The sequence below is a fragment of the Hippichthys cyanospilos genome, chromosome 7 (assembly GCF_059441005.1).
Source record: "Hippichthys cyanospilos isolate Australia breed blue-spotted pipefish chromosome 7, RoL_Hcya_1.0, whole genome shotgun sequence".
Lineage (NCBI taxonomy): Eukaryota > Metazoa > Chordata > Actinopteri > Syngnathiformes > Syngnathidae > Hippichthys > Hippichthys cyanospilos.
The window spans coordinates 8,006,796-8,017,519 of NC_142375.1; the positions used below are offsets into that span (position 1 = coordinate 8,006,796).

Consider the following 10,724-nt stretch of genomic DNA (forward strand, 5'->3'; position numbering starts at 1 on the left):
ATGTCCATATGGCTGCGTTTATATCATCACAAGCAAAAGCATAATTACATTTGCTGAAGAAATAGGAAGCAAATATTTGTATTTTTCCTATATAAAAAAATGAAAATATGAAAACAACAGTTTTTTTAATAGTTTAGTGTCATGACCGGCTTCGTGCTCGCGAAATGTTGTGCGTTCTGGAAGCGTTGTTCATAGAGTAGAGGGTGCAGTTCACATGGTGAACTTTAGGAGGGGCTAAGACACAAAGGGGCAAAATGAAGCCGTTGAGAAAATCAAAGCAACTAGAAATGGTTGGAATCCGAGAGTGAAAGAATCAGGGCTTAGAAAAATTAAAACACAAGTCCAGTATATGATTGATTGCTCTACTTTATTTGTCTTTGTCATAAGGACACTATACAAAACCATATTTCAACATGGAACTTCATCGGAATGTGATTTTGTAAAATGGTGCTCACAAACATTCAATCCAAAATTAAATACAATATATTTATAAAAGTAACAAAGAAGAATAAAGAGGGACACATCAAATATTTAGACATGCAATGACATTATAAAAAATAGACATTTGTTTTCTTTTTCTGTACAAACATACACGAACACATATAAATATATAGAAATACAAAAGAGTGTATTTTTAAAATACAAAGATCAGTTTGTACAGTTACATTCCATGGTAAAACACGACAGAGCACAATATTCAAGTGAAGCAGTCTTTTCTCACAGACACTGTACATTTGTTGTAGACCGTAAAATTAGATCACGCAACAGTGGGTTTCTCCGGCTGGCATCTGTAAACATTACAAATAATTATAAGGAATTTACTGTTGGACTCTCGCCCCAAATCACTTACGAACACAACAACAATTGTAGAGTCTGTCTTTTTTTATGAGGTCATTGTGCCACTTGCGTTACAGTGCAGTGTTTTACTCTTCAAGTTTCTCATCCAGTAGTGAGAGTATATTTGGTAAAACGGACAAGACAGCCATTGCAATGAGCACAAAGCATTTTTTTTTAACATCATATTGATTATGTATGTTTACATATTGAATTTTCATTTAGTGGCTGGTCGAAGGACTCAGAAGAAACCATGTTATGGATTTCAAACTTTAGGTCTGCCTGACATCCTGCAGTAGTTTGTTGATCTCATGGACCAGCTCGCTAGCATCCACGCCAGCCTCCTGGCGGTTCTCGCCACGTTTTCCACCCTGATAGAACACGCCATCAAATTCGTCTTCTTCATAGTTCTCTGGAATTTCTTCCATGGCAGGGAGCCATTTGAGGTGTGGTGGCTGTCCGGTGGAGGAGCTGGAGGAGGTGGGAGGGGCCATGGAACCGTGGGTGCTCCCAACGCTTCCTGGATTTAGATAGTTGGTATTAGCAGCCCACGTGGCCACACCTGGGGGGTAAGCCGGACCCTTCCCACCTGGTAACAAGCCTCGACGGCTATCCTGAGGAACAGCGTTGTTGCCATGGTTCCCAGAAATGTTGCCACTACGTCCGCTTCCTTTCTCGCCCATTGACGATGAAGACGTTGGACTTGTATCAGTGCACTCGCTGTACGCGTCCATATTAGGGGGAAGCAGCCGCTGGAACACGCTGTTCATCTCTGTGAGTAAGGAGCCAGCCCCTCCCGCAGGTGTACACGCATCGCTTCCTCCTGCAGCAGCAACTCTCGTTGGCCCTGCCTCTTCACTCCCGGGCTCCTTGCCAAAAGTAGAGAAACTCTTCAGCTGTTCAGACTCTTCCGAGGACTGGTCATCTTCAATTTGGGGTTGCTGGGAAGATTCTTCCCCTGGGATGTACATGTTGTTGCGGTAGTCTGATGAGGATGAGGGAGAGGAGAGGGGAGGCATCCAGCACTGGTCAGAGTGTCCCAGGACCCGGCATTCATCCGTGCACAGTCTCATTGCTAGGGCAAAAAAAGACAACATTAAGCATGAGGACGCTTACCCAACAAAAGCTAAAAATGTCTTCTTGACACCTATCACGCGTAGAAAACTATGCTAATTTATAAACAAGTGCTCACTGAAAATAAGTAAAATCAGACAGATCAGAAGCATCACAGCGAGAGTCCGACTTTGCTGTCATCTTTAATACATGGGAAAAATTCCGAAAAGCAACAGGAACAGATGCTATTGAGAGAGAAGATGCAGAAAGTCGACAGGGGTGTTATTTTTTGCATGAAAGCGAAAAGAGTGTGCACATTTTTCCTTTTGGAATATTAATGCAAAACGCCTAGTCAATATTTCAAAAGATGATTCTGTCTTATTATTAAAACACAGCTCGGTAATTGTTTTTTCTCCTTTTTCTTTGCAGCCTTTCGTACTTCTTTCGTTTTGAGCCGATTGCTGCTATTTACAGTACAGAATATTGAGGCAGATAAGGAAACAATCACGAGAATAGATAAGTAAATGATTAATTGCCATATTCTACGCATCTGACATCAAAAGTGGCTGATAAATCCATATCTGACTGATCTTGCTATCATATCTTGGAATTTTTCACGGAAGTAGGGATTGTCTAGCTTTATCAAATCGGGCATGATTGAAAATCCAAACAAATTAAATCTATTGAAGCAAAACCAAGATACAGTAATCCCAAGCAATCCCTCAACTTTTGCTTTTGCATGTTACTATTAAAAATAAAGGTGGCAGGCGGTGCCCCCCATCCCACCCTTTAAAACATCACAATTAAGATGGAGAATGTGTTACGTGTACAGCAAAAAGACATTTAGGGAAGCTCTCCGGGTTGCGACGGGTGAGCGAGCGCGAGAGAGAGAGTGAGAGAGAATAACATAATTCTAAAAGCAATTACTGTGAATTCTCCTCAGTTCCGACATGAAAGTGCAACACTGTCACTCAACAGAAGGAAAAAAAAGAGGAAGGAAAGAAAATGGAGGAAAAAGGAAAAAACAGCACCCTGAGACGCATACCGATGAGTGACAGGCGACTCATCTCCGCTCCGGGGAGGATTTTACAGACACGACTCGGGGGGTAGATAACGCACACACATACACACGCATACAGAGTGACACAAACAGCCCGGCACTCTGTAACCTCTCTCGGTGTGATAACAAGCGTGGAAATAGGGTCTGTGTGGAAGAATGGGCAGAGTACAATGGGATTGTGTTTTCGGCTTGCTGAATGACTGTATAGGCAGGTGTCTGGACTATTAGTTGGCTCCGGCCTGACCTGTCCGCAGTGCTAAAATTTGTCAGGCAGGATGTCTACAAAATTGCTGGGAGCAGCGCAGAGGAAACAGCTCAATTCAGTGCACTTCCACAATGATATTACCTCGCCAAAGAGGTTTGTTTGTTTTCTGCTGTGCATTTTTTGTAGATACAAGTTACATGGTGGCAGATATTGCTAAATCAACCTGTTTTGATGACAAGGATAATGGAGTTATCCCTGTTATAACTTTTTTTTTTTGTTTGTTTTTAATCATGATTTTCATGGGCTGCACAGTAGTAGACTGGTTAGTTCGTCCACCTCACAGTTTAGAGGTAGTGGGCTCAATTCCGGCTCTTGCCTTCCTGCTCTTGCAGGGTGTCCCCTCTTCGGCTTCCTCCAACAATCCCAAAAACATGCATGATAGATTTATTGTACATGCCAAATTGTGTGTGTTTGTGGGTGTGTCTTGTTTTTGGTTCCGTCTGCCCTGCGAATGGCTGGAAACTAGTACAGGGTGTATCCCGCATGCTGCACAAGATGGCTGGAATAGGTACCAGTAAGCCGGCAACCCTTGTGAAAATGAACGGATGAATGGATGTTTTGTCGGGTGGGCAACATATGAGACATATTAAAAGATCCGTGTGGAATTTCCTTTGCAGTGCCATAAGTTGCAAATTCAAGCCTAGCTTCAACCATATCCATTGCAGATTGTATGCGGCAGCAATTAAAATTCAATATGGAAAATCCCATCTAACATTTGATGTCTTACATACTGTAGAGCTCTGGTTTGCTAGCTCTCTGTGTTTAGATATCGCTTATAGTCAATATCCTCCTTCTGTTCCGGTCTTGTACTTGAAAAACAAATCAAAACCAGACTTAGCCCTGCTCTCTATATGCTATTTCAAGAGGCTAAAATAATTTCTTCAGCATTTTGGCATGATAAAATTAATTGGTATGATTGTGCTCTAAGGTGTGAAGAAAGTATGAGGGTGTTGAAGGTGTTTTTTCTGTCGAGCACACAGACAGTTGAACAGGTGCAACATTACAGAGGATGAGGGAAACCATCAGAATCCATGTGTTCCATCATGGCAGCTTACCTGGATGGAGGCGGTGGTGCATTTCGAGATGTATCAGGTCAGAAAAGCCTTCCCCCAGCAGCAGCCTGTCCACGGGGGATTCTCTCCCCATTTCGCAATCACTGTCCCCCGCCTCGCTGTCCCCACGTCCACTGTCCTTTAGGCTGAACTTGTCCATGTCTTGTAATGCATACCTAGGTGCAACCGATACAAAAGGCGCAATTAAACGCAAGGACAGCTATGTAAATTGGATGCCATGTTGTGTTTTGCAGGGCAGACACTTTAATGAGACTTTTCCTTTCTTTCAATTTTTTCCTTTACAATAATATTTTCTGTCAGAACCCACTTGTATAAACAGGATTCTGATTAAGATGGCATTTGTGTGCAATATTGCTTTAGCAGCAGAATCCACCTTTTTTTGTCCATTTCAAGGGGCTGTGCTCTTGCCACATGCTGTTAATTGGAAAAAAAAAAAAAAAAAAAAAAATATATATATATATATATATATATATATATATATATATATATATATATATATATATATATATATATATATATATATATATATATACTTGTAATGCCTCTTTGAATCTTCACCAAGCATGTTCAATTCAACTTCATGAAATTATTTTTGATAAATGCAGTGTATATGTCAACATTTATCAGACATTCATAAGTCTCGAAATGGTGTCATAAGCAGAACAAAGAAGTTAAATGTTCACATTTCAAATTGTTCTAAGGGCAGATGAGAAATAGCTGGGACATTCTAACAAATGAGCCAAATAGTTTGGAAAGTGAATGGTACTGGTATGATGCTGACATTTGGAATATGGAGAAAAAGAAGACACACTATACAAGAGGTTGTTGAACATGTAGCACAGATGTAAATCAAAGACAACAAAGTGGTTTTTAAAAGGTGAATAAAAATATATCGGTAGTGATGGGGCCGAGGGATTACCTGTAGCTGCGAGAGTATTTGTTGCCACGGAAACTGGGTCTGGGTTGGTACTGGCCCTGATGGAGCATGGACAGAAGCTGTGAGACTTGCTGTATCCAAAAATAACAAAACAAAATAAAGCAAATAAACAAAAAGTAGGGGAAGAAATGAAAAGGGTCGGGAGGGAAAGGGAATAACAGATGGGAAATGAAGGAGATAACGAGAGACAAGACAGAAGACAAAAAATGGATGAGTACACAAAATGAATGATGGAGAGGCTGCTCAATATCGATGACACAAAATGGATGATGTTAAAAAAGGGGGACTGCTTATGAGAGAGTGAATCTGTATAACTTGTGAGACATGGCTGAGGGTTATCAGGGATTGGGACATGGTGCAAACAAAGTAAAGACACAAACATGGCTGTAACTATCAATACACTTGATGACGGTTATTTTACGACTATTAGGAAATTGTATCACATACAGGGTAGTGAGTGAGTGAGTGAGTGAGTGAGTGAGTGAGTGAGTGAGTGAGTGAGTGAGTGAGTGAGTGAGAGTGTGTGTGTGTATGGGTAAGTATGTGTGTTTGGGTACATGGGCGTGAGTTTGTGTGTGTTTGTGTGCGTGTGTGTTCTTGCGCACTCACCTCCACCTGTGGAGTTGTATGTGCCAGCTCCAGGGCAAAGCTCTCTGGAATGTGATTGGACGAGATTGTCACCAGGCTGTTAAGGGACTGGCGACTGTGGTGATTCTGCCTGCTCCCCAGCTGGGCTCGGTCCAAGGGGGGAGTCGCTGAAGGCGAACGGTGATGGGATCTGATCGGCAGGGTCCCGTTCACAGTGGGGACGAGGGTGATGTCCCCTTTGTGGATCTGCCGTGAGGGCTTCCTGGGGTGGTGCTGGTGGGTGGACTCTGCGACCCGGCAGTTGTAAGACTGCCTAGTCTCCTTCTTCTCTCTGTTGCAGTGAGCGGCAAACACCACCATGATTACCAGCAGCACGGCACAGATGGCCCCCAGGGAGATGATGATAATCAGTGATGCATCAAGTGGAGACTCCCCTTGGTCCATCACTTGAACGTGGTTTTCCATATTTTCATAGAGGTTGATCCTTAGGACCGCCTTGGCACTGAGGCTCTCGCTTCCTTGATCTCGCACCACAACTGTTATCTCAGCATGCTCATGAGGGAAGTTCTCCAGACTGGCGTTGGCATGAATTTCACATGTTCTTGGATCAATAGTGAAGAAGCCTTCTTCATTGCCTCCGACGATGGAGCAAACAAGCTCAGAATTGATCCCCGTATCGCGGTCGGTGGCCCTGACCATCGTCACAAGATGTCCGGCTTCAGTGAACTTTGACACTGGTACATCTGCACTGAAGTTCCACAGCTGAGGGACCACAATCACAGGAGGATTGTCATTCTCATCCAGGATGTTTAGAACGATGGTGGCATTGCTGAGCAGTGGTGGCTTTCCAGCATCTTTGGCCTGCACGATGAAGGAGATGCGACTCACATCCTCCCTGTCAAATGTACGCAGTGCATAGATTGCACCGTTAGAGGGGTCGATGGTGACATAAGTGGAAATGGAGCTCCCATGAATTGAACTCTCCAGGATGGAATAGGTAACCTGTCCATTGCCATCCAAATCTTGGTCTGTTGCCATGATGGAGGTCAAATATGCCCCTGGAGCATTGTTCTCTGATTTAAAAATTTCAAACTGTCCCTTCTCAAACTGTGGCGCGTTGTCGTTTTCGTCGGTTACGTGCACAGTGAAGTGCTTGACTGTGGAGAGGCTCGGAGTCCCTTTGTCCTCGGCCACCACAGTCAGACTGAACTCTGACCGCTTCTCTCGATCCAGAGACACATTAGTCAGAATCATGTAGTTGTTTTCGTATGTTTTCTGAAGTTTGAAATAACCTTGACCATGAAGCTTACACTCCACCTCTCCATTCAAACCAGAGTCCAAGTCCTCCACCCTCACCAACGCTACAAATGTGTCCAGCGGGGCCGCCTCTGATATATAAGCTGCATCCCCGTTTCCCTGTGAGGACATAATATTTATGCTAATGTCTGGTTTGTTGTCGTTGACATCAACCACCTTGACCAGAATCTTGCAGTGAGCTGGCATTGCGTTTGGACCCATATCCTGTGCTTGCACATCAATGTCATAGGAATTTGCAGTCTCATAGTCTACGCGAGAAATGAGGGTCAGGTGGCCACTGTCAGGGTTGATTTTGAAAGTCTCCATGATTTTGGGGGACACATGACTGCTGAATGAATACACTATTTTGGCATTCATCCCATCATCTGCGTCAGTGGCGTTTAAGTCGATTAATAGTGTTCCAACAGGTGCATTTTCAGGAAGATTGATCACATACGAGGGCTTGTCAAAGATTGGGCTGTTGTCGTTTGAATCTGCGACGTTGATCTTAAGCAGGGTGGTTCCGGTTCGGGATAGAACGCCCCTATCAAAAGCCGTGTACTGAAGTTCATAACTGGAGCGCACCTCCCGATCCAGTTCTCGAAGAACCACCAGCTCAGCGTATTTTGCTCCATCGGTTCTGGACTGTATTTCAATATTAAAAAAATTGTTGGGCTCTAAGGCATAGCTGTAGAGAGAGTTTTCGCCGACGTCGGGGTCCGTGGCGCTGTCCAAGGGAATGCGCGCTCCGACGGACGCGCTCTCGGATATTTCTATCGGGATGATGGCACGGGCAAACTGTGGCGCGTTGTCATTGATGTCCAGCACTTCTAACTCGACGTGAAAAAGCTGCAGGTGCTCCGTGGGCAACGTGAGCACGTCGAACTGAATCGAGCAGTTCAGGTTCTTTTCACAAAGTTTTTCCCGATCGATTCTGGACTTGATGCTTATTTCTCCGTCCTGCTCGCGCACCGTGAGAAAGGTCGAGCTTCCTCTTTGCATGGCTCGGAAGCGCATGGAAACTGAGCTCGGAAGTTTTGCCAGAATATCCGCGACATCATCTTTTAAACGAGCAATAACCGTGCCAACCTTCTGTTCTTCGTAAATCTGATATCGCAGTGTCTTACCCGAGGCGTGAAGCGTGGACAGCACGAAAACGATGACAAATCCCCACATTCTCATCTGAAAGAATCCCGTCATTGTGTCCTTTTGAGGTCGAAATCAAGCAAAAAGCAGAAAAATGTTGCAGCGGTCACTTCCAGATTTGGTTTAGGCAACTGGATGGGGTGTTTCCCGTTGCATTGCTCCTCTTGACGCAAAGATACATTCAGATGCAAAATTGGCTGGGTTGTACTAATTTCGATTAAAAATACCCCTGTTACGCTGTCATACAGATCTGTTGCGCACATCGAGTTCTCAAAACAACAGCCATGTAGTATTGAAGAATGTGCGCTTTTCTCTCAAGCTCCCCTCCCTGCTTGCGTCTGTGCGCCTTCGCTCTTCTCCACACTCTCTCTTTCTCAGGCGTCTTTGGACTAAGACTCACTCAAAATAACCCGTCTCAACTGGCGCTACATTAGCTTCTTCTTCAATCAAATAGTACTGGCTGGGTGCCACACAACAGAAGGAGGCGCGTTTGGGAGTGGAAAGAAGAATATAAGGGGAGGGGGGGACCCCGCCTATCGGGGGTTCACTTTCCCCACATTTCGCAGCAACCCCCCCCTACACACAAACCCTCTGACAAGTAATAAACTAAACCTATCCGAGAAAACATTCATTCACAGTTCTCTTGCTCATTGACATTTTCACTATAGCCTACTGGAAAACCACAGGAGGATCCACAAGTTCCGCCTTGAGTATTTTCCCCTAGACAGCAGTATGGAGGCACAAACTCATTTCTCCAAAGAAAAATTCAAAACATGGTCAGCTCAATCAGTAGCAAAACCATCGCTCATACTGGCTGGGAACTTTCTGGCACAGCTCAGCCATGAGCAGTTGTCTCCCAACTCTATACGTAAATGGAACACGAAGTCCTCGAAATACAATGTCTGCACAGTATAGTTTGCTCATTTAGAGTTGCAGTCCACACTTGGCCCTTTCTCCCCCCATGCTTTTCGTCGAGGAGGTTTAGAGCAAAATATTTTTTTACATCACCTGTGTTTGTGTGAGGATAAGCCTGTTAAGCTGTGTGGCGAATTGTATGAAAGTGCCGTCTAATGGATACATTTAAATATTGGGTCATGTTGGGTAACACGTCTAGTCTCGTGCAAAAATCTATTCATCATCACAATAAACTATGCTAATGAGGGATACAATGCAAGAAAAAAAAAGAAAGAAGAGAAAAGCCCTGAACATTTAGGGTTGTTTTACATCCCGATTGTCAAATTCATGATGTGAAAGCATGTTCCTGGAAAAGATGGAAGATGAGGGCTGAGAACTTTAATGAATGTGCACAACAGGCAACGTGCATTCTGGATACCATCTGGTGCGTTTTTTTTTTTTTTTTTTTTGCATCAGAACCCAGCGATTACAGCCAACTAAACAAGAGTTCAGTGGATCCCCGGACCTGCGCAAAATGAGAAGAAATTAGCTGTCATTAAGAACTGCAAAATATCAAATGGTCAAGCCAGACTCATTTACACAATTTGCTCATAAATATAGTTTGCACAGTGTAAATGTGCCTCAAAGGAGCATTTAGAATAAATTAATATCATCTAAATCAGGTGACTCAAACCGCCTTAGGAATTTGTAAGGAGAGACAAGAACATCAGTCAAAACATTGTGCAGGACCCATAATTAAGCATAACAGAACAGCCAAATTGTCTCAAACACATAATGACAGCAAGAAATTCAAGCTATTAACTCTTTAAATACATAATACAAATACAAAGATGTGCAAATCTGTCATCTGTACAAAAGGTGCTAATTTTAAAGAATCCAATTTAGTTTGGATTAACAAGTTTTTGTTTACGAAATACAGTACTTGTATCAATATTTCTTCATACTGTTGGTGACTTTAGTATAAGTCTACAATTCAGAAAATGCTAAACAATGAAAAACACTGAACTAGAGACTGTATCCAAACTTCAGCAGGTAAAGTAAAGCAATTATTTATCATCAGCTGCACACAGACAGAAATCTCAGCACTTAATCATGTCAAGTTTTTTGAGGTTTGTAAAGCTTGGCAAACATGTTTCTGTGCATTATTCTCTAGTCCAGCATGTAGGAGTACAAGTACCCCTGATGATGCTTGAAGACACATTAGGTTTTAACAGGGTTTCTGCAGGAAGAAAAAATATGTAGTGGTAAATGAACTTTCACTTACGTGCTTTTCTATCTTTGGTACTCAAAGCAGAGCACCACAACAAACTGGGGATTCGGCATCTTGCTGCAGGACATGGTCACGATTGTCAGGGGTCAAACCCACAGCTTATAACTTTATAGACCCTAAAACACATTTTTATACCCACTAACGGCAGCATACGCATATGTTGGATGTCTGGGAAAAAACAGTAAATGTTTCTTGACAAATTAAGAGCAAAATAAAAGGAAATGGAAATGTCAGAATTGTTAACGTTTCCAAAACTCAGACACAGGTAAGACAGCACTCAGTTTTAA

The 10,724-nt window shown here is 43.1% G+C and overlaps 1 protein-coding gene across 2 annotated transcripts; it reads right to left on the reverse strand.

Moving 5' to 3' along the window:
- Positions 1–348: 348 nt before the first annotated feature.
- Positions 349–8,670, reverse strand: LOC148420877 (protocadherin-18-like). Of its 2 annotated transcripts, none has more exons than XM_088420556.1 (4): positions 5,832–8,670; positions 5,205–5,260; positions 4,268–4,440; positions 349–1,909 (listed from the first exon to the last, which is right to left on the reverse strand). In XM_088420556.1, exons 1-4 carry the CDS (start codon positions 8,304–8,306, stop codon positions 1,107–1,109), a joined length of 3,507 nt encoding a protein of 1,168 aa, XP_088276682.1. In that variant the 5' UTR covers positions 8,307–8,670; the 3' UTR covers positions 349–1,106. The 2 variants fall into 2 exon arrangements, with proteins under 2 accessions (XP_088276682.1, XP_088276681.1); XM_088420555.1 differs by having other exon boundaries at positions 5,205–5,293.
- Positions 8,671–10,724: the final 2,054 nt, after the last annotated feature.